Source organism: Pseudophryne corroboree, chromosome 11 (genome assembly GCF_028390025.1).
Source record: "Pseudophryne corroboree isolate aPseCor3 chromosome 11, aPseCor3.hap2, whole genome shotgun sequence".
Lineage (NCBI taxonomy): Eukaryota > Metazoa > Chordata > Amphibia > Anura > Myobatrachidae > Pseudophryne > Pseudophryne corroboree.
The window spans coordinates 127,872,287-127,897,609 of NC_086454.1; the positions used below are offsets into that span (position 1 = coordinate 127,872,287).

Sequence of the window (25,323 nt, forward strand, 5' to 3'; positions counted from 1 at the left end):
GTAGGCGGCACTCACGGCTCCAAAGAAAAGAAGACAGGACACTGTCTGACTTATATCGACGTTTCAATGTTTCCAATCAGACATTTTCATCAGGATAACAGAATAACAATAAACAGCTTACCTAAATACCCCTCAGCCGTCCATGGCGCCAGAGGTCCGCCCGCCACGCTCAGTAAAAAGTGACGTCATCACGGGTCGACGAAACTCGGCGTCACGGAGGGAACCCACCTGTGCAGTGAATACAATTAATTAGTGAACGTAAAAAATAAACAGGAATAAAAACGTGAATAAAATACATGCATAGCTGTTGGAAAAATAGGCATCATCATATCTAGGTAATCGATAAAACAAATGACCATTGACATATACTTATTATTTAACAAATTCCCATATCAGCCCAACCCGTAAGCAGCGGGGGAAAATGTTCCACACACACTGCTTAAATGCACACAGACATAGAAGTAGCAAGGGATTGACAAGTGTTACAAAAATGTAACTATTAATGTGCAATGGTAACAGAGATATATTACATGTTACAACTTATGGAAAGAGAACACAGAGGGTAGCAACAATGTTAAATATTGAAATGCTAAAGTGAGGAAGAATGCAACTACAGGAAGCATGATAAACCTGATTGTTCGTTTAACCCTTTTGGGGACAAGGTATCGAATGGGAAAATCCACTTGGCTTCAGCTTTAACTAAAAGTAACCCCCTGTTACACCCGCGGGTCAATGGTGGGATATGATCAATAATTGTTCGCTTTAGAAATTCGACACCATGATACTGGACATTCCAATCTTACAAAACCAGAGTGGGATGCTCTTATCAATCTTTTTCGATATGATGATGTGGTGATCCGCCCAGCGGAAAAGGGCGGTGCCATCATCATTCAGAACACTATCGATTATGTCCAAGCACTAAATCAACATCTGGATGACAAATCTACATACAGAAAATGTAAGTCTGACCCTACTAAGCCGTTTAAGGAAGAATTGAATAAACTTCTAAAGTCTGCGGTCGTTGAGAACAAACTCTCACAATCTACATATGAAGTCCTTGTTACACCGTTTCCCATTGTTCCAATACTTTATTCTCTTCCTAAAATCCACAAAGACAGTCACAATCCACCACCTAGACCGATTATTTCTACTAGAGGTTCCCTTTTTCAGGCTATTTCTGTTTATCTTGACTATTTTTTACAGCCATGTATTCAATCCAAGAAAACTTACCTGAAGGATACCACTACTTTGCTTAATTCACTGTCTGAGATTGATAATGTACCTTCTAACTGTCTTCTGGTCACGATAGATGTAAATAATTTTTACACCTGCATTCCTCATACTGAGGATATACAAGCTGTGCGCTCCCTCATTACTGACAATTACATCTACCGTGGTCCAGACATTGAAGTATTTCTTCAATTGCTACAATTATCTCTTGAACGGAATTATTTTCTTTTTAATAATGAATTTTTTTTACAGCTCCGTGGTTGCTCAATGGGTAGCAATGTTTCACCCTCTTTTGCTAATGCATTTATGTTCAAGGTGGAAGATGCACTATTCTTCTCCTCCACGCATATCAGTTCGCATATTTTGACATATTTCAGATACATAGATGACCTGCTCCTCTTTTGGACAGGACCACGTGATCTATTGGAAAATTTGTTGATCACCCATAATGCATCATCCTCCCCTATTAAGTTCAGTTTCCACATCGATTCTAAAATGGTGGACTTTTTGGATGTGCATATAGAGGTCATCAATAATAAAATCACTACAGATCTCTATGTTAAACCTACTGATAGGAATAATATTTTGTTAGCATCGAGCCATCACCCAACCCCACTACGTAAGGGTCTCCCTTACTCACAAATGCTTAGAATTAGGCAGATTGTGAGTGATGAAACTAAATTAATATCAAGACTAGATACTTTGATCTCTAAATTCATCACTAGGGGTTATGCAGATGCAGCAGCTAGTGATTTAGAAGTTCTTAAACAGAAAGTTCTCAAAATTCCCCGTTCAGTTACATTGAATACAGCTGGTAAAAAAATACAAGATAATAAGATGATTTGGGTTAATAAATTCAATACCCATAGTAATTCTATTAGAAAAATTTCCAACAAATTTTGGCCCATTATACAGGCCGATAAGAACCTTACATCTTTATCTAATACCAGACTTATGCCTGCCTACAAACGTGGGAAAAACCTCAAGGACCATTTGGTTAAAACCAATATACAATTCCCTAGCACTAAACATGTCAATACCACTGTTTTTTTAAGTGCATCCAAGCCTGGGTGTTTTCGTTGCTTGGGCTGCACTACGTGCAGCCACATGCAGCCGGGTGATTAATTTCATCACCCCTACTCAGGCAAACGGTACAAAATTTACCATCGTGTTACATGCACCACCAAATTTGTGGTCTACCTCTTGAGTTGCCCCTGCAGGTTACACTATGTGGGGAAGACTGAATGTATGTTTAAAGAAAGGATGGTTGGACATCGAGCTTCCATCAGAGCAGCGCTTGTTGCTGGTCACAGTGACCAGCCAGTTGCTCGTCATTTTGCCAATGCCCTCCACTCTTTGGCAGTATTGAAACATCATATTATTGATCATATCCCACCATTGACCTACGGGGGTAACAGGGGGTTACTTTTAGTTAAAGCTGAAGCCAAGTGGATTTTCCTACTCAATACCTTGTCCCCAAAAGGGTTAAACGAACAATCAGGTTTATCATGCTTCCTGTAGTTGCATTCTTCCTCACTTTAGCATTTCAATATTTAACATTGTTGCTACCCTCTGTGTTCTCTTTCCATAAGTTGTAACATGTAATATATCTCTGTTACCATTGCACATTAATAGTTACATTTTTGTAACACTTGTCAATCCCTTGCTACTTCTATGTCTGTGTGCATTTAAGCAGTGTGTGTGGTCGTGGAACATTTCCCCCCGCTGCTTACGGTTTGGGCTGATATGGGAATTTGTTAAATAATAAGTATATGTCAATGGTCATTTGTTTTATCGATTACCTAGATATGATGATGCCTATTTTTCCAACAGCTATGCATGTATTTTATTCACGTTTTTATTCCTGTTTATTTTTTACGTTCACTAATTAATTGTATTCACTGCACAGGTGGGTTCCCTCCGTGACGCCGAGTTTCGTCGACCCGTGATGACGTCACTTTTTACTGAGCGTGGCGGGCGGACCTCTGGCGCCATGGACGGCTGAGGGGTATTTAGGTAAGCTGTTTATTGTTATTCTGTTATCCTGATAAAAATGTTTGATTGGAAACATTGAAACGTCGATATAAGTCAGACAGTGTCCTGTCTTCTTTTCTTTGGAGCCGTGAGTGCCGCCTACAGAATATTTGTTACATATGGGTGATTGCATGGTCACCATTGGAGGGCAAGGGCACTATACAAGTTTACATACATTGCATTGACGAGTGCCGCGAACAGACTTTGTATATATATTATATATATATATATATATATATATATATATATATATAAAATAAGATTTAAACCTACCGGTAAATCTATTTCTCCTAGTCCGTAGAGGATGCTGGGTACTCCATATGGACCATGGGGTATAGACGGGCTCCGCAGGAGACATGGGCACCTAAAAGAACTTTTCCTATGGGTGTGCACTGGCTCCTCCCTCTATGCCCCTCCTCCAGACCTCAGTTAGAGAACTGTGCCCAGAGGAGATGGACAATACGAGGGCAGGATTTTATAAATCCAAGGGCAAGATTCCTACCAGCCCACACCAATCATACCATATAACCTGGAACATACATAACCAGTTAACAGTATGAACAAACAACAGTAACGGTTCAAGACCGATTCCAACTGTAACATAACCCTTATGTAAGCAACAACTATATACAAGTCTTGCAGAGTTTCTGCACTGGGACGGGCGCCCAGCATCCTCTACGGACTAGGAGAAATAGATTTACCGGTAGGTTTAAAATCTTATTTTCTCTTACGTCCTAGAGGATGCTGGGGACTCCGTAAGGACCATGGGGTTTATACCAAAGCTCATAATCGGGCGGGAGAGTGCGTATGACTCTACAGCACCGACTGAGCAAATGCTAGGTCCTCATCAGCCAGGGTATCAAACTTGTAGAATTTAGCAATAGTGTTTGACCCCGACCAAGTTGCTGCTCGGCAAAGCTGTAATGCCGAGACGCCCCGGGCAGCCACCCAAGAAGAGCCCACCTTCCTAGTTGAATGGGCCTTAACCGAATGCGGTAACGGCAATCCAGCCGTAGAATGAGCCTGCTGAATCGTGTTACAGATCCAGCGAGCAATAGTCTGCTTCGAAGCAGGCGCGCCAATCTTGTTGGCAGCATACAGGACAAACAGAGCCTCTGTTTTCCTAATTCTAGCCGTCCTGGCTACATAAATCCTCAAGGCCCTGACTACATCCAGGGACCTGGAATCCTCCAAGTCACTCGTAGCCACAGGCACCACAATGGGTTGGTTCAAATGGAATGAAGAAACCACCTTAGGCAAAATTGAGGGCGTGTCCTCAATTCCGCTCTATCAACATGAAAAATCAAGTAGGGGCTCTTGTAAGACAAGGCTGCCAATTCTGACACTCGCCTTGCTGATGCTAAGGCCAACAACATGACCACTTTCCAGGTAAGAAATTTCAACTCAACCTTGTTAAGTGGTTCAAACCAGTGTGATTTTAGGAACTGCAACACCACGTTCAGGTCCCATGGTGCCACTGGAGGCACAAAAGGAGGCTGGGTGTGTAGCACTCCCTTTGCAAAAGTCTGGACTTCTGGAAGAGAAGCCAATTCTTTCTGAAAGAATATCGAGAGGGACGAAATCTGTACCTTAACAGAGCCTAATTTCAGGCCCATATCCACTCCTGTCTGTAGGAAGTGGAGAAAATGACCCAAATGAAAATCTTCTGTAGGGGCGTTCTTGGTTTCACACCAAGACACATATTTTCGCTGGATACGGTGATAATATTTCACCGTCACCTCCTTTCTAGCCTTTATTAGAGTAGGGATGACCTCCTCCGGAATCCCCTTCTCAGCTAGGATCCGGCATTCAACCGCCATGCCGTCAAACGTAACCGCAGTAAGTCTTGGAACACGCTGGGACCCTGCTGCAACAGGTCCTCCCTTCGAGGAAGAGGCCAGGGATCTCCTGTGAGCATCTCCTGAAGATCTGAGTACCAGGCCCTTCGAGGCCAGTCTGTAACAATGAGTATTGTCTGTACTCTTTTTCGCCTTATGATCCTCAACACCTTTGTGATGAGAGGAAGAGGAGGAAACACGTAGACCGATTGGAACACCCATGGCGTTACCAGGGCGTCTACTGCTACTGCCTGAGGGTCCCGAGACCTGGCACAATACCTCTGAAGCTTCTTGTTGAGGCGTGACGCCATCATGTCTATTTGAGGAACTCCCCAAAGACCCGTTATCACTGCAAAGACTTCTTGATGAAGGCCCCACTCTCCTGGATGGAGATCGTGTCTGCTGAGGAAATCTGCTTCCCAGTTGTCCACTCCCGGAATGAAGACAGCTGACAGAGCGCTTACGTGATTTTCCACCCAGCGAAGAATCCTGGTTGCTTCCGCCATCACGGCTCTGCTTCTTGTCCCGCCTTGGCGGTTCACATGAGCCACTGCTGTGACATTGTCTGATTGAATCAGAACCGGTAGGCTGTGAAGAAGACTCTCCGCTTGTTGAAGGCCGTTGTATATGGCTCTTAGCTCCAACACGTTGATGTGTAGACAGGACTCGTGGTCTGACCACAGTCCCTGAAAATTTCTTCCTTGGGTGACTGCTCCCCATCCTCGGAGGATCGCGTCCGTGGTTACCAGGATCCAGTCCTGAATTCCGAACCTGCGACCCTCCAGAAGGTGAGCACTTTGCAGCCACCATAGAAGAGACACTCTGGCCCCGGGGGACAGTGTTATTTTCCGATGTAAATGTAGAAGGGACCCGGACCATTTGTCCAGAAGGTCCCATTGAAACATCCTTGCATGGAACCTGCCGAAGGGGATGGCCTCGTAGGCTGCCACCATTTTCCCCAGAACACGAGTGCATTGATGAACTGACACTCTTTTTGGTTTTAGCAGGTCTCTGACCATGTTCTGGATGTCCTGGGCTTTTTCCAACGGGAGAAAAACCTTCTTTTGTTCCGTATCCAGTATCATACCTAGGAACGTTAGTCGAGTTGTCGGAATCAACTGTGACTTCGGTAGATTTAGAATCCAACCATGTTGCTGGAGCACTCTCAGAGAGAGTGTCACATTGCTCAGCAATTGCTCTCTTGATCTCGCCTTTATCAGGAGATCATCCAAGTATGGGATAATTGTGACTCCATGCTTGCACAGGACCACCATCATTTCCGCCATTATCTTGGTGAAAATCCTTGGGGCCGTGGAAAGCCCAAACGGCAACGTCTGAAATTGGTAATGACAATCATGTACAGCAAATCTCAGGTACTCCTGATGGGAAGGATATATGGGGACATGAAGGTAAGCATCCTTTATGTCCAGTGACACCATAAACTCCCCCTCCTCCATGCTGGCTATTATCGCCCTGAGCGATTCCATCTTGAATTTGAATCTTTTCATGTACAGGTTTAGGGATTTTAGATTCAAAATAGGTCTGACCAAACCATCCGGTTTCGGGACCACAAAGAGGGTTGAATAGTACCCTCTTCCCTGTTGGTTCAAGGGAACCCTGATAATTACTTGCTGTTGACACAGCGTTTGAATTGCAGCTAACACTAAATCCCTGTCTGGGGTAGGAGCTGGTAAGGCCGACTTGAAAAATCGGCGTGGGGGCACCTCTTCGAATTCCAGTTTGTAGCCTTGGGAAACTATTTCCAACGCCCAAGGATTCAGGTCTGAGCTGACCCAGAACTGGCTGAAGAGTCGAAGACGAGCCCCACCGATGCGGACTCCCGCAGGGGAGCCCCAGCGTCATGCAGTGGGTTTTGTAGAAGCCGGGGAGGACTTCTGTTCCTGGGCACCAGCCAAAGCAGGTGTTCTTTTCCCCCTACCCTTACCTCTGGCAAGGAAGGAGGATCCCTGACCTCTTCTGGACTTTTGTGACCAAAAGGACTGCATCTGATATGTTGGAGTTTTCTTCTGCTGTTGGGGAATAAATGGTAAAAAGTTAGATTTACCTGCGTTAGCTGTGGAAACCAGGTCCGCCAGCCCATCCCCAAACAACACGTCTCCCCTATAGGGTAGAACCTCCATATGCTTTTTCGAATCCACATCACCCATCCACTGGCGGGTCCATAAGGATCTTCTCGCTGAAATAGCCATGGCATTGGCTCTGGAAGCCAGTAATCCAATGTCCCTTTGAGCATCTCTCATATACAAGACTGCATCTTTGATATGGGCTAGAATTAACAAAACAGTATCTCTATCCACGGTATCAAGGTCAGCCGACAGGTTATCTGTCCAGGCTGAAACTGCGCTACATACCCATGCCGACGCAATTGTCGGTCTTAGCAAAGCTCCAGTATGTGAATAAATAGACTTTAAAGTAGTCTCCTGCCTGCGATCCGCAGGATCCTTGAGGGCCGCTGTGTCTGGAGACGGTAGCGCCACTTTATTTGACAAGCGCGTTAAAGCCTTGTCCACAGTGGGAGGGGATTCCCAACGTACCCTGTCCTGTGTAGGGAAGGGGTATGCCATATTAATTCTTTTGGGAATCTGCGGTCTCTTATCCGGAGTCTCCCAAGCTTTTTAAAAAAACTCATTAAGTTCATGAGATGGGGGAAAGTTTATTATCTGTTTCTTTCCCTAAAACATGTGTACCCTCGTGTCAGGAACAGAGGGTTCATCAGCAATATGCAACACATCTCTTATTGCTATAATCATACACTGAATGTTCTTTGTCACCTTAGGGTGCAATTTAGCTTCATCATAGTCGACACTGGAATCAGAGTCCGTGTCAGTAGTTGTGTCCACAATTTTTGCCAAGGGACGCTTTTGAGACCCCGATGGGCCCTGTGAGTCTGTCCAATCCGAGGATTGACCCCCTGACGCCTCCCCGGATTCAGCCTTATCTAGCCTCTTATGTAAAGATGTCACACTTGCATTCAACATATGCCACATGTCCATCCATTCCTGAGTTGTCACTACCGACGGGGACACATAACTCATCTGCTCTACCTCCCCCTTGGAGAAGCCTTCTGCTTCATACATGTCGACATGCACGTACCGACCCCCCACACACACAGGAATATACCTATAAGGGGACAAAACCCCAACCAGGCCCTTAGGAGAGACAGAGAGAGAGTTGCCAGCACACACCCAGCGCCCAAATGACACTGGAATAACCAGATAGCGCTTTTATATTATATATATATATATATATATATATATATATATATATAATTTCCCACTCACTGCGCGCCAATGTGCCCCCCCTTTCTTTTTTCCAACCTCTGAAGCGTTCAGCAGGGGAGAGTCCGGGGAGCCAGCGTTTCTCATGCAGCTCTGTGGAGAAAATGGCGCTGGTTAGTGCTGAGGGATCAAGCTCCGCCCCCCCAACGGCGGGCTTCGGTCCCTCTTCAATTTTCACAAAAATGGCGGGGGATCATCAATAGCACCCTATTGCCCAAAAACGAGGTTTATTGCTGCCCAGGGCACCCCCCCCCCCCCCTGCGCCCTGCACCCATCAGTGCTGTCTGTGTGTTGTGTATGGGAGCAATGGCACGCAGCTTACTGCTGTGCGCCTTACCTCATGAAGATCTGAAGTCTTCTGCCGCCTGAGATGTCTTCTTGTTTCTCATACTCACCCGACTTCTATCTTCCGGCATCTGTGAGGAGGACGGCGGCGCGGCTCCGGGACGAACCCCAGGGTGAGACCTGTGTTCCGACTCCCTCTGGAGCTAATGGTGTCCAGTAGCCTAAGAAGCAGAGCCTATCAGTTAAGTAGGTCTGCTTCTCTCCCCTCAGTCCCACGATGCAGGGAGCCTGTTGCCAACAGGACTCCCTGAAAATAAAAAACCTAACAAAATTATTTTTCCACAGAAAACTCAGGAGAGCTCTCTGCAGTGTACCCTTCTCCTCTGGGCACAGAATCTAACTGAGGTCTGGAGGAGGGACATAGAGGGAGGAGCCAGTGCACACCCATAGGAAAAGTTCTTTTAGGTGCCCATGTCTCCTGCGGAGCCCATCTATACCCCATGGTCCTCACGGAGTCCCCAGCATCCTCTAGGACGTAAGAGAAATATATATATATATATATATATATATATATATATATATATATATATACTGTTGTTCTAATTAGAATAAAGGAAAACAGATTACAATAAAGGACAACACCACCACAAATGTTTAACAATACATTAATTTTTAAACTATAATAAATATAAATGGTATAAAAATAATGTAAAAAAACAACAATAAAAAAACCGCAGAGCCTACGCAATACAATAATTAACAGCATCGAAACCGTGGAAGCAGGAGTTTGCTGCAAACATACACAAACATATCTTACCTCTCACACCTCTCCTACACCTCTTATTCTTCCTTCCGATCTGTCTCTCACGCTCTCTCTCTTCTCTCTCTTCTCTCTCTCTCTGCTCTCCCTCTCCTCTCCTATCCACTCCTCTCCAACTCCTGCATACACCCACAAACACAGGCCACATGGAGGCTGTTTCAATAGTTATGCAATTAAGTACGTCTAACAATTGTGTATGCATCACCTGTGCAAATTCCAGCAAAAAAAAAAACATACACAGGTATAAAAACACAACACACATTCAGACGCACATGCCATCCCCATCATGGATTCTGATCCAGAGTGCAGCAGAAACAATGCAGAGATGGAGGAACTCCAGAAGCAGATGAAACAGATTGCAGCCAGGAGAAGAAGGCTGCAACAGCAGCGTCTCCAAAAAAGAGCTGCCAGTGCAGAGGATGAAGGAGCAGGACCCAGTAGTCAACCACCCCCATCTACTGGGCCACAAACAGAAGAAGAGGCTGGTGTGAGTGCCCTTCCTGAGGAACATGTGGGCCAAACTGACGGTGATTCTGGTGTCAATACCCAAACTCAGCAAAGCCAACCACAAACTGGAGAGGAAGGTGGGGACAATTTGCAGATTGATGCATCACAGGCAGCAGCCAAAAAGAGAAAGCGGCAGCCCCCATTTACAAGGAGGGAGTTGGGTATTTTGGTATCACAAGCCATTGATAAAATCCATTTTGGGAACAAAAACATGGGTGCTGCAGCAAAAGAGCGCATCTGGAGAGAAATAACTGAATGGATTAATGAAGTTGGCCCAATTGTACGCACACCACAGGAAGTACGTAGACGGTAAGTACATACTGAGACACAATGACAAAGACTATAGTATACATTAACTAAGATTTCAGCTACAAATATCAAGTGAGGTTGCCTATAGCAACCAAAACCATGACATGTGGTCCAAAAGTATGCTTCACATTTACTTACATTTAATTTCTTCGCCTTTCCCCCCAAAAAATAAAAATGTAGTTGGGCCGACTTCAAGTCCCGCCTGAAGCAGAAAAGGGCTGAGAACTGGAATGCTTCGAGGGCAAAAGGGGGAGGGCCAGCCCCTGAGACTGTGGAGTATACAGATCTATAGGAGTGAGCGATGGTCTGTCTGTCCTATAAGGAGGTGGCAGGTGTGTCAGAAATGGACACAGACACACCTGACATGTTATGGCCACATGACTTGCCAGGTAAGTTTCGTAACATATATTGTCAAGTGTTTTCTGTGTAATTTTGATAATTGAGACTAATTTATTTTATTTATTTTTTAAACAAAAAACATCCCAAGAGGGGCATCTCAGTGAGTCACAGGAGGGGAATCTTGCTGAGGCTGAGGTGGGGGGAGGTAGTGACACCTCCAGTGTGGGTCAGGATATACCACCAGCCCAGCCACACACTGGCCCCCCAGCCAACCCTCTCTCCTGGGGATTCTGTCCAAAATTGCCAGGCATGGAGTTATTAACACCGAATTCCATGACGTGATGAACAAGGAGGTACGTGAGATGTCCTTACAGCTCACTGATCTGACCACCTGTGTTCGGCAAGGTGTGGGCGACCTCAGGCAAGGTATGGCCAAATTCACCTCCTCGGTCCAACAATTAAATACCACAGATGGCCAAGGACAACAGGCCATCGCTGCCCTTCTTACCCACAGTGTCAGGGAAGCTCCAACACCTGCCCCATTCCCTACCCCTGCCCAGGAACAAGAGCCCAGTGGGCAGGGCCCTCAAAGATCAGTTTGAAGACCAACCAGTGAACAGCCACTTCAGGCAGGGCGTAAAAAGAAGAAGTAAGGTCTCTCCAGATGCGGACCCATTTTCCAGCACCCATGTTTCTTCATTTCCAAAATGGAATTTCTATGGCTTGTGGGACCAGAATGCCAAACTCCCTCATGCTGAATGGGGTTTGATGGGATCTCTTTTTGGTATTAGCCTGTGATGCATTATCCTGTGAACTTGACCCACCTTCATCTTCATATTGTGGTGTGGATATTGGTGTATTGTAGCCAGAATCTTCCTCAATTTGACCCACATGATCCTCAGGCATTTCTTTTTGGGTTTGATGCCCAGTAGATGAGGAAGGGGGATGGTGGGGGGGGGGGGGGGGGGGGGAGGGGGGGCTGACTACTGGGTTCTGTCTTCCTAATTCCTGCACTGGCAGGTGTTTGTTGCTATGCCATGTTTGTTTGTTGATTATTTTAATTTTGCAAAAAGTAAAATTACTTTGAACAAATAAACTTTGTGTGGATTGTGTGTGTTTATTATTGTGAGTGGGTGTGTGTTGTTTTTTTTTTTTTTAGCTCAATCTTTAACAATTAGTTATTATGCTTGTTTAAAATCAATAAACTCATAGCATATTGTTTATCTCAAAATACTGTTCAGAAAAAAAACATGCCTGTGGCTCCTTACGCATTATAATGGCACGAAGTTGTTTGATTGCTAAGGGCAACATGCCATAATAAATCTAACTTACAAGTGACCAAAATCATCCATAGCAATGTGTTAGGTAAAGCAGCAGGTAATAGCATTATAGGTTAGGCTGCATTATGCTGGTAATGTTGTTATATGAAAAAGGAAACTAATGTAGGATTGTGGAAAACATGGCATGTATGTGGGCTTTTAAGGAAATGACTTGTGTTTTAACACTTACAAAATACCCATAATTTCTATCCAAAGCAGACATGTGGGATATTGCTGATCCACTTGTATTTGCTAATAGTACACATGTGTGCTGATTGTCAGTGTAACCTAATTTGATATGGGTGAACAGTTTAACAATTCCTGGGAGTGTAAATGTACATACCATCTGTGAGAGTGCTACAGGTACAATTGCAGTGTTGATGCGTTTGCTGCTGAACAGCTGCGTTTTATTGGTGATGATTAGCTAGCTATGCCCTGTCAGCCACTTGTAGCAAGAGTTCGCTAGCTGTGCGCAGCCCTAGACCTACTCCTCTGCTGCGAACGCCTGGTGTGTACCAGTAAAGATCAGGTTTGCAGCGGTGCAAAAACCACACCTGCTACTCTTAGCACACTTCCACACAAGACACCCACCTTCACTCCCCCTTTCACTAGCTAGCAAAGCCATTCCCCCGCACCGCCTTCAACGCGCCTCTCTGTCGTTGGGCCACTGCGAACACAATAAGCGTTTGTATTTCTGCACATTCATCGCACGGCTGACTTCGCACATGCGCATTGGTTCTTTTGCGCATGCGCATTGGGCTAATCCCAGCTGCTTGTGATGTGAAGATCCACTGCAAACAACTCGGAATGACCCCCCGGGAAGCGATGGACTGCCATCCTCTCCCTAAAGGTTCTATCGGTTTTCCTGACATATTCTTTACTGTAAGGATGGGTAATAAGATACATAAATAACAGATAATATATTTAGATGTACATATGACCCGATGGCATATACAGATCCGCTTACCAGACAATGGATGACAGAAACTGTCCCCAGCCATCAAATACCTACATGTCAGACAGTTAATGCATTTAAAACAGCCTTTTTACTGCTGAAGAAAATGGGTAGAAGTAACCTTATCCATGACCGTAACATCGGCCTTAACAACCCAGTCACTAATATTTCCTCCCTGCTGATAACATGGCATGATATTTACTTCATCAAGTTTCAATGCTTTATCGCTTTTGACAATAGGCCAACATTGTTTAGAAATCCCTGTAATACAATTGCTAGACTCATTGAATTGCGTTATTCAAGGTAGCTTTTTAGGCTTTGTGTCCTTGTTCCTAGCCCTAAATAATTGCTCTCTAGGAATACTAAGTGCTCTCTGCTTAGCATCCAATAATGGTGATAAGTCATAACCTCTGGTTAAGAATTTATTAAGCATTAAAGCAATATGTTCGGCTGCTTGATCTTGATCACTGCAAATGCGTCTAGGTTGAACAGATTGTGAGTGTGGTAAACCATAGTTGAGCAACTTTGGATGAAAACTGCTAGAGTGCGGCAAAGTACTCCTATCCGAGGGCTTGTTATATAGATTACTAGTGATACCCTCATCAGTAAGTCGGATCTGTACATCCAAGAATTCACAACACATGGGTCTGTATTGTACATGAACTTAATGGGACTATTTGAATGATTATGTGTCTCCATAAGTTCAATAAACAACTGCCAAGTGCCTGTTCATATAATGAATAGATTGTCTATGTATCTGGCATAAAAAGCAATCATGCCAGACACATGATGATCTGAGAAGAAAATATAATCCTCAGCAGTAAACATATAGGCGTTAGCATATGATGGGCCACATTGGACCCCATCGCACACCCAGACACCTGTAGGTAGTGTTTACCATCATAAAGAAAGAAATTCCTAGTCAACACCAACAACAACAAATCTAGAACCAACTTTATATCTGGTCCTTTGTAGAGACACATATTAGAAATGTATCTATGAACTGCCTGTATTCCATCAACATTCGGTATAACCGTATAGAGGCTGGTGATATCTATGCTACATAAGTAGCTGCCCTTCAGAATATCACCAAACATAATTAATTTGATAAGAAAAGATGTAGTATCCAAGATATATTTAGGATGTCCCATAATGTATGGCTCAAGAGGTAATCTAGATACATAGACGTAGGCTGAAATAAGGACCCCTGGGCAGCTATAATCGGACATCCGGGGGGGGGGGATTCTGTATACATGTATGTATCTTGGGCAATGTATAAAGAGTGGTATATAGCTTTAAATATTGAAATGTTCATATGTACTTCGCTTTACATATAGTATGGTTGTTGTATTGTTCAGTGATCGACACATCAGTAACAACTAGTGGTTTAGAATGAGATTTTGGAATGTGTAGATTTAAATGTGTACCATTATATTGTATGATGTTTTCTAATGTATGCAACATTGTTTCCACTGCTTGTTGTGTTATATTGTTGCTATACTATCGCATTCCAAGTTCATGTTCTTTGACCGGAGCAACTGTTTTAATTAGTATTTTTGTGTCTTGTGTTGGCTCATACTGATGACGTCATGTGTATTGGGTTTGGCGTCCGTTCACTCATTAACTGGGGGTATATAAGGAGCAAGTTAGGCATAGCCAGCTCTGCTGCTGGACTGCTGGGAGACCTGATCTCTGTTGGATTAAAGATGCATTAAAGTGCCCACTGATGAAGGTCATGTTTGGACCGAAAACGTTTGAGAAACAACATGTATAAATTGAGTATGTTTTAATAAATGTGCTATATTTCAAATTTGGAAAGTCTGGAGAGTGCCCCCTCTTGGATTGTTTCTATATTTTAATACCTCTGATATTGAGTGGTCACACCAGCTGTTGGATTAATTTGGGGCATATGGGACCACTCTCTGGTCCAGATTTTACATAATCCCCAGGAATAAAAAGGGCTACATTGTTAAATGATTTATCATAAAGTTGTTGTGTTTAGTATAGTTCAATATGACTATAAAAATAAAAGCACATTTTCTCTGCTAAACGCTTCTGAGGAAGAACCCTTTGGTTCGAAATGCATTAAGCAGCCGTGGCTACTGTTGGATCTGACTGGAACTGGAATCTCCCTGAGAAAACCCCTTCGAGTATCCGGAACTCTGTGGGACCTCTGTGAGACTTATCTCTCGATAAGTATATGTGACTCCATCCATCCAGCATTTTATTACAAGCTTTTTTAATTTCATGTTTGTGAGTGCATTTGGTGCTAATTAAATTGTTCATTTTGCACATCAGGTTTTGCACTATTGCACTTTTTTCTATTATCTTCCAGCCTTCTTTAATCTTGTTATAAGAAAGAATCCTGAAAGTCATCAAACCGTTCCTAATTGTGAAACCATCGTTACTGTGATATGCTTTCAAAAAACCTACGTTTGTGAGTTTAATATACAGATCATTAAAAGGAACTCTTTTATATTGGCGTATTTGCACTATTGTATACCTTCTTTTATAGCTATACCACTCAAGGGATCATTCCCCCCATTTGGTTACATATTCCTTTGACCATATGAAAACTCTGCATTCAAAACTCTTGCATCTTTGTACAGTGTAAGCGCAATTTTACATTTTATCTACTACACATTGCAATTTGTTGAAAGATTGGTGATTCTTTCTTTAAATGTTTATGCTGCTAACCTAATACTGTACTTTTGCGCAGATATCACAATCTTTATATTTCATTCATACTGATGACGTCATGTGTATTGGGTTTGGCGTCCGTTCACTCATTAACTGGGGGTATATAAGGAGCAAGTTAGGCATAGCCAGCTCTGCTGCTGGACTGCTGGGAGACCTGATCTCTGTTGGATTAAAGATGCATTAAAGTGCCCACTGATGAAGGTCATGTTTGGACCGAAAACGTTTGAGAAACAACATGTATAAATTGAGTATGTTTTAATAAATGTGCTATTTTTCAAATTTGGAAAGTCTGGAGAGTGCCCCCATTTGGATTGTTTCTATATTTTAATACCTCTGATATTGAGTGGACACACCAGCTGTTGGATTAATTTGGGGCATATGGGACCACTCTCTGGTCCAGATTTTACATAATCCCCAGGAATAAAAAGGGCCACATTGTTAAATGATTTATCATAAAGATGTTGTGTTTAGTATAGTTCAATATGACTATAAAAATAAAAGCACATTTTCTCTGCTAAAATAGCTCTATCACATTGTAATTTTCATATTCTCTTTGTTTCTCCAACAGTGACAATAATTGTGAGAAACGTCTACTCTCCAACTTAATTACCATACCGTTCCAGTGATTCTACTTAATTAAATGGAGAATTCAGGAAGTATTTTGTCTGTGAAGAAATCTTTTATGATATGTATTGCGCAGTTGTGCCTTGCAGCACTTTTGTTTACACTCTATAACAATGTAAGTCGCTCAGCAATTATTGATGCAGTTGAATATGTGGAAACTACACAGGAACCAGCTGAACATACTCAAATCATCCTGCTATGGACTTGGCCATTTGGTGATAAATTTCCCCTTAATAAATGTCCATCCTTTCTTAATAGTAGTGGATGCTTCTATACAGATAACAGAACATTGTTTTCTTCCGCTGATGCTGTTGTTATCCATCACAGGGACGTATGTTACTCTCAAAAACAACTTCCCCAGATGCCAAGACCACCTAATCAGTACTGGGTATGGTTTAACTTGGAGTCCCCATCTCACAGCCCAAACTTACAGTTTATGGACAATCTCATCAATCTGACCATGTCCTACAGGGCTGACTCTGATATATTCTCTCCTTATGGCTGGTTGGAGGAGAATAAAGAAGAAGAGAACTTCACTATCCCTCCAAAGACTAAACTGGTGGCCTGGGCAGTCAGTAACTGGAACCCAAACTCTAGGAGGGTGCGTTATTATGAGCAGCTTAAGAATTATTTATCTGTGGACATATATGGAAGGCAGCATAAACCTCTGCCCAGAAATGAGCATCAGCAAACACTTTCCAAGTACAAATTTTACCTGTCTTTTGAGAACTCAGTTCATGAAGACTACATTACAGAGAAACTGTGGAAAAATGCCTTTGCAAATGGTATAGTACCAGTTGTTATGGGCCCCTCTCGTGAAAACTATGAACGTTTCATCCCCAAAGACTCTTTTATTCATGTAGATGACTTCTCCACAGCCCAGGAACTGGCCACATTTATTTTAAAGTTGGACAGTGATGACAAAGCCTATCAGCAATATTTCCACTGGAGGTCCAGACTTCATCCTTTTGCAGACACTAATTGGCAGACTGCTTATTGTAGAGTATGCAAAGCAATAAAAGAAGCCCCAAAACCTAATACAATTTCAAGACTTGGAGACTGGTACAAATGAGTTAAAGCTTTGGGATCTGATTAAATTAAGTATACTTTGTGGAGTTTTAGAATGCCCAAGGTAATAATTCACTGTAATAAAAAAAAAAACACTTACAGAGATGTAACTAGGGTTTTTGGTGCCCTGGGCAAGATGAAAAACTGCCCCCCCAAAAAAAATAATAAAAATAAATAAATGATAGAAATTTTATATAGGTTCATAATCTAGTGTTCCTGCTAGAATGGGGACCAGGCAGGGCGCGGAGGTGTGGGCAGTGCATCCATGGATGCACTGAAGGTGCACATGTTCCTAAAAAGGGGGAGTGGATGACCTAGGAGGGGGCATGGTTTCACACCTTAATCACACAAATCCTGGGGCTAAGTTAATAAATAAGAAAGGCCTGAGGCTCTTTTTTTATTTCTTAACCAAAGCCTGGGTCTTTTTAAAAAAAATACTAGACACACTACTCCCTAAAGAAGGCCTGCTAAGGAAGAAACATGTTGGAGCATATGACAAACATCCATCAACACCAACCACCAAATGCTAACACCTCAAGTCTCCACACCAGATGGCCAATTAAGTGGCTGGTAACTCAGCAACTGACCACTGGACCAGCGCAATCATGTGATAGCACAACTTTCTGGAAGGTGGTGCAGAGACCGGCGGTCCACCAGGCAACCAGCTGTGTGAGAAGAGATGCTCACCAGCACAGCACAGGTGCCTGGTGGACATAGTATAACCAATCGCGGCTGATACCACAGACATCCAGGAAAAGCAAAACCTATACATCAGAGAGGTAAATTCTGCGGCTGGTATCCGGACTCTAGGTTGACACCAATGAGGTCATCACCCATTAGGTTGTCATCCATTGGTCGACAGTGAATAGGTCGACACTGGAAATAGGTCAACATGGCTATTAGGTCGACATGAACAAGTTTGACATGACAAAAATTAGAGTTTTTCCCTTTTTTTTACTTTTTCATACTTTACAATCCACGTGGACTATGATTGGGAACGGTAACCTGTGCCAAGCGCAGCGGTAGCAGATCGAGGCACCTTGCCCGCAGCATGGCGAGCAAAGCAATGCACTAATTGGGGTTCGCGTTCACTTGGCGGAGAAAACGGGGGGGAAAAAATTCATGTTGACCTTTTTTCATGCAGACCTTGTTCATGTCGACCTAATGGCCATGTCGACCTATTTCTAGTGTCAACTTACAAACTGTCAACCAATTGCTGTCGACCCTGAGTCCCATACCCTCTGCGGACACTGGAAGGTACAGAACACCGACCCTCCAGCACGGAACCCACATCACCCACCACCAAAACCAAAAACCATCTCTAACACATGGAAGATAACCGCCACCTTTGCAAGAACTGTTATTTCACTGAAATCCAAACCTGACATTGTTACTTTGAATCCAAATGCAATAATTATCTAAAGAACTTGAATTGGACATTTCTTTTTTTGTTTTCTTGATGCTTACACCATATATCTCTATGGGGGATATACAATTAGCCCCGGTAAAACATTGGGTGCGAAAAACATGTTTTTTGCGATTTTTCCCGATGTTCACTGACTTGTTTTTACAGGCTATCTTAATAGATTGCAAGAAAAAAAAGGCATTTGTTTCCCCCAGCACCCTGAATGATAACCGTAACCAGATATAAATTCCACATAATAATAGAATTCAGAGATCTTCGTTACACATATTTGCGCAAATGTGTGAATAAGCCCCAAAGCCGCATCAAGGCGTCTCTGTATATTTGGGGTCCCTAGCGCTATATCTAGGTGCAGGGTGTGGCACCCCAAAACACCAGCATAAGCCAGAAAGCCCAGTGTAGCATACCAGTGAAAAAACTATAGTGTTAATAAATTAGTATTTAGGAAGCCGAAGCTATAGAGAAAGTGATACAAAAATGAAATGCAATTAAAATAGAGAAATAGTGTTAAAAAATTAATAAGTGAAAAGTGTTAATAGAATGTAAAGGTACTAAGGCCATCCAGCTCAGCCAGTCCAGAGGCACCACACCTCACACCTCCATTACCCCAATCTGGGTCTAAGATTAACCAGCAAGAAGCCACATGATAATGGCTCCTTACTACAATATGTCTAAGTTAAGAGCTACCTACCTTGGAGCAACCCCATAATGCTTCATGTGGCATATCAGGGCCTGCACCTCCTCCTAATGCAGGAACCTCTCTGCCTCTCACAACAAACATATATTGGTAGATGCTCAATTATCTTAGTGATATCATTCAGGTGCTCAAAAGGGAGGGGTATTTCTAAGCAAGAAAAAAAGGCATTTGTTTCCCCCAGCACCCTGAATGATAACCGTAATCAGATATAAATTCCACATAATAATAGAATTCAGAGATCTTCGTTACACATATTTGCGCAAATGTGTGAGTAGAGAGAGCACCACTTTCCGTCAAACTCAAAGTGACAGGTCGGCTACGCCCACAATTAGGCAAACCACACCCTAACCACGCCTCTAATTATGCAAATCACGCCCTAACCACGCCCCTGATCACTCCTCCGACACTCCCACTTTTCCTCCCCTTCTGATATTGTTTTATAGGAAATAAGCTGACAAAAGGAGTTATAAGCGTCGTTTAACCATTGAAAACCCTCCTGCGTATTAACTCTTAGTTGCACCAGTAAATGTTATATGCGCTTGATTTATAAAATAAGCGTACGAGCTACAAATGCTGTTTATTGGTTACAGAGTGATATCTATAAAATTGTATAAACCTTATAGCAGCTTTAGTTCACCTTTATATGACTGATAGTTGAACTCGATCCTTAAGCTTTGCTACAGATCGGTAACCTATTAATGCAAACAGATGGATGTGTGCATTAAGAGTTCACTATATGTGTATTTTAAGCTATGGTGTTTGTGACAGATTAGTAAATTAATGACCGGTACACATAGACGTGTCATTTGTTTTAATTAGTAGTTGACATAGATGTCTAGGTTGTCCTTACGTTGTTTACGTTGTTACAGACAGATTAGTTAATACAATATTGGACAGTGCACATAGACGTGTAATTTGTTTTAATTAAGCGTAGACACAGCGGTCTAGGTGGTCCTTAATTTTGTTTATATTTACAGCTATTTGACTGATGCAAACAGACAAGAAAGTTGCAGGGGTAATTAAGTTCTGTTACTAGGGATATGATAATTTGTAAGGCTGTGGAATTTGCTAGTGACCGAAGGTTGAACTTTGATTGCAAGCAGACATGACCAGACTTGTCTGGTCATTAATTAAGGACTATCAAGAGTGCTATGAGAACACGAGTTTGTAATTGACTGGTTGTCGGATGTAAAATGGCATACACGCTATGGATAATGATATATTATCAATAAGCAGCGGTTAGTGGTTAAGAGATATAGAGAGAGAACCATTTTAATGGTGCTGCAGTAACACGACTGGTAATAAACATAATACTTAATTGCCGGTTTATAGATGCTAACCAGTATTGATAGAGCCTAATGGGTATATAAAATAATACATACAGTAGTACAAATCAGTAAAATCATTCTACGTCATATAGGAACTAAAATGTTTTTATCATTTGACGAGCTAAATATTTTAAACGTTAATGCCGTTTCACATTTGAAATGCTGTGGCCACAATAACAATACTTGACAGGTATGTCTATTAAATCTAAATGTTGCTAAAATATAGAAGCGAGATAGCGCTGATCGTATATATATATATATATATATATATATATATATATATATATATCGCTTGTAAAAACCGCGTGTTTATATTCAAAATGTTGGCAATACTTTATGGAAGATAAAGTCTTATAAATTAATTGTATAACATAATCAGGTGCAAAATTATGTGTTTATTAATAAATAAGCTGTTTTTGAAACCCTATTTGTACATGCCCCCTATAGCTCCACTCGTAGGGTCTGAATTTTGCATGTGTCAACAACATTTCAGCTTTATAAGGAAAGTCCTGTAACCATTCCATAACAGCGTTGAAATCTATCACACAGAAGATAATGAGTCATTGCAACACAAAAAGTGCACTTGTTCTGCATGCTGATGCTAATAATAATAATAATAATAATCAGTTTTATACATTGGTAAATGCACCACACTGCATTTGTCAGGGGTTATTAACAGTTCCATGCCGCAGTTGTGGGTTTTGGTGTCCCCGTCCTCCTCTAGGCTGGAGAACAGGCAGCTGGTGGAACGTGAGCATTATTGATTGTCTCGATGCGTAGGAATGGCACGGTATTGGTAGCTTTGGATAACCAGTTTCATCATACAGCGGGCTTAGTTATTATTATTCATGCATATTATCATTTCCCTATGGCACGGTATTGGTAGCTTTGGATAACCAGTTTCATCATACAGCTTAGTTATTATTCATGCATATTAGCATTTCCCTATTTACTTTCAAAACACTTAATAAAAATAATAAACAATTAGGTGTAAAACATAGTCGCCTACCATTCCTCATTCTGCCGGTGACTACCTGAAATAGTAGCAATAGCACCGACTACCTGAATAGTACCTCAATCACCCCTGAAAAAAAAGAAATCAGCGATACATACAGTCAAAGGGGATCAGCTGCGACATTTCCCTGTATTGGTTATAAGGCACAATGGGACAGATTTATTAAGCCTGGTGAAGTGATAAAGTGGAAGGTGATAAATGACCAGCCAATCAGCTCCTAATTTCCATGTTACAGGCTAGGTTTGAAAAATGACAGTTAGGAGCTGACTGGCTGGTGCGTTATCACCTTCCACTTTATCACTTCACCAGGCTTAATAAATCTGCCCCAATGATCCCTATGGCTACAGGCATTTTAAAGGTTTCTCGTGGCCACTTACAGTATATGGAACCTCATGTAACAAACAATACACAAAGAAAAACTTCAAAATATCAGCGGGGGTTTTTCTTCAGCAAGTAGTTCTTGCTAACTTTGGGTATCATTTACATTGGGATGTAAGTAATTTTCACGACACGCCTCTCAGGTGTAACAGTAAGCGCCAGCGCTGTTATGTGTTAATTTCACAATATCCCTGAAATGCTTTTTCAAAAGTAGGCAGGTATGATGTAAAATGAAATATTTGTTGTCTACACATGGCAGTGGTATCTACAGCTCCCACACAATGCTGTGTTTAGCATTCTGGGATATTCCGTGTTGATAGACCCCATGTGAATTTGCTAACAGTATTAGCTTTGGAAGCCCTGAAAAAATAAATAAATAAATAAAAATACATAACAGTTGTCGCAGTAACAGGGTTTACCAATAATCTGGCATTGGATAGGTATAGCTGGTGAAATGTAGTTCAAAGGGGGGTTGTATTCTAATCCTACCTTTTCAGATTTCATAAGGCATTAGTGGTTTATCTGAATGGGCATACAATTAGTTCTTCTTGTTATACAAGGCAGTGTGAATGTATAATGATATAATCCCTCGCTGGTGTGGTTGCGGGGATAGGGGCAGAAGTTCAGCAGGAACAAGCTTTGCAATTGACATCACGTGCATCCTGAATACATAATGCCTCATGAAAATATTATAGTGGGTGCTGAAAGGTACAGTTTTTACTTTCTAAACATTGTAAATGTTTTTTATTTCAGACGTTCAGTTATGCAGAGGTTTGCTGGGAAATTTTTTCTTTTCTTTTTCTTTTTTTCTTACCAAATGTTTTTAATAAAATAGTGTAATCTGTTGGCCTTGTCATCATGTCATTCAATTATTCTACAACGGGCCTTTCTGAGAATACAGATAAACATATAAAGATTAAATAGACCACTTTTTAACACTACTATAATACACAAGTCAAGTTAACCTATAAATTCCTGCGACTGACATCTGCATGTTATTCAGTGTAATTGTCGATGGCTTGTCGATATAGCGGCCACCATCATGAATAGTCATAGTTTCTGATCTAGACAATGCTTAAAATGCTTTTTTCTAAATTTATGAAATTATTTCACTGATCTCGGCCTGTATCCAGAAATAGTTATAAGAATTAATAATTACTCCAAGAAAAAAGATGCTCATACTACGTCCCATTGAGTACCAACAGAAGTAGACCAGGGTAATTAGGACCATCGCCACTCTCCGCTCTCGGCGCCACAGCTCATACTGTAACCCACTGAGTGCCATCAGAAACAACATAGCTGTAACTATGCATATCATTTGCAATAGTGTTTAAATAGATTTTAATCTGTGTTTCCCCAAGGATATGCACATATGTATGGCTAATATTATTTATAGCACATTGACAGTTATTGATTTATGATTATTTGTATATCTACATTTACTGTCATTTATAGATGATAAATCAGGGTCGTAGCCAGAACTTTGTGGGACCCGATAGCAACATTTTGAAGGGTTCCTGTCCTAATGCGTCTAGAGACACCTATCCACAGCAATTGTTAATTTTAAACCCATAATAATATATTTATTATTTATTTATTAATTACCAGTTTATTTATATAGCGCACACATATTCCGCAGCGCTGTACAGAGAACATTTTCCCATTCATTTCAGACCCTGCCCCAGTGGAGCTTACAATCTATATTACCTATCACATGTACACACAGACACATTCACGATAGGGTTAATTTTGTTGAGAGCCAATTAACCTACCAGTATATATTTGGATTCTGAGCCATACTGTTGCCATAGTAAATGTTATGCCCCATAGTAGTGTCCTAGTCTATTTTATGAACCACAGTAGTGCTCTAGTTCAAATTCATTGTAGAGCTATCAGTACACATTATCCAACACTGTGACATCAATTCACATTATGACATGCAGTGTGCCCAGTTCATATTATGCCACACTATAGTGCCCCCACTTCATATTGTGCTACATTACAGATGCCCAGTTCAGATTATGAAAAATTATAATGCACAACATTTCATTTTATATCACATTGCAGTGAACAAGTGAAGGGGCATAAATACATATATTGAAGGCCTGATGGCAATGGTTTGTAAGGGACCCTGCATAACAAACAAAGTGTGGCCCTCTTAGCTCTGGGTCCATAGCAGCTGCACTAAAGGCATCTATGGTAGCGATGCCCTTGTGATAAATCCATGTTATACACCTGGAAATAGTAAACTTTTCTTACATTTGTTATCAAAGGATGTATAGTGTAAAGGGCCTATCAAAACTTCCCTTAATATTTGCATTTAGTAATAATACTGTGCTTTGCTGCGGAAGTATGTTAATATAACACCCCTACACTATGAAAGTGATGTTGAAACGTTTTATAAATTAGATTGCTTACATTTAAAAAGAGAGAATTTGTGAATTAATCCTTTCATTCATGGGACGGTTGTGTTTAATTTTTGCATAATGTTATTTTACAGATTTTTCCAGTAAAACTTAATGTTAGCGTTGTAAACATCTGCTGTCCAATAGGCACACAGACATCTGTCCTCAGGGTTTATCTTACCAGAGGTCCTCCACAGATGGTTGTATGACTTTCATTCATTATACTGTGTGTATTGAGAACTTATAATGACTGTGCTTGTATAGACTGTTATTATATTAATGGTTGTGTTAACATCAGGTTTTACTTAATCACAGGAGCAGCATGGGCATAATTGATGATGTATTACCTTTCTGTTTTATAGAATGGTACAAGGTATTGGAAGTACCTCGCACGCTTTGATTTTACTGTATAAACCGTTGACGCTTATTTACTGAGGAGTATATACCAGATAGTAACAATCAATAAACAGGCAAGAGTTACCTTTTAGAGCTACATTACAATGGGACATAAAAACAAATCCTCAAGTTGAATGGGAAAAGACACCTTGAATCTCGCAGAATGTATTTTTAAGCGATTATGAGACACATAAAGATACTTTAGTTCTGTAAGCAATCGTGCAAAGTATAAATAATATAATTGAAATAAATGATATTATTTTACTTAACAAAATATTTACAGCGTGATGCTTGTCATCTCATGTAGAGAAACCAGACATTGCTTGTCAAGGTGCTATATCTCTGCATTGTATG

At 41.6% G+C, this 25,323-nt stretch overlaps 1 protein-coding gene across 1 annotated transcript; it reads left to right on the forward strand.

Annotated features, from left to right (window-relative positions):
• The first annotated feature begins 16,275 nt into the window (after positions 1-16,275).
• On the forward strand, positions 16,276-17,331 carry LOC134970011 (4-galactosyl-N-acetylglucosaminide 3-alpha-L-fucosyltransferase FUT6-like). The gene has a single exon (XM_063946128.1). It carries the CDS (start codon positions 16,276-16,278, stop codon positions 17,329-17,331), a length of 1,056 nt encoding a protein of 351 aa, XP_063802198.1.
• Positions 17,332-25,323: the final 7,992 nt, after the last annotated feature.

Excerpts from the sequence above, each read along its gene's own strand:
- LOC134970011 (XM_063946128.1), top strand. The coding sequence starts at position 16,276 with ATGGAGAATTCAGGAAGTATTTTGTCTGTGAAGAAATCTTTTATGATA.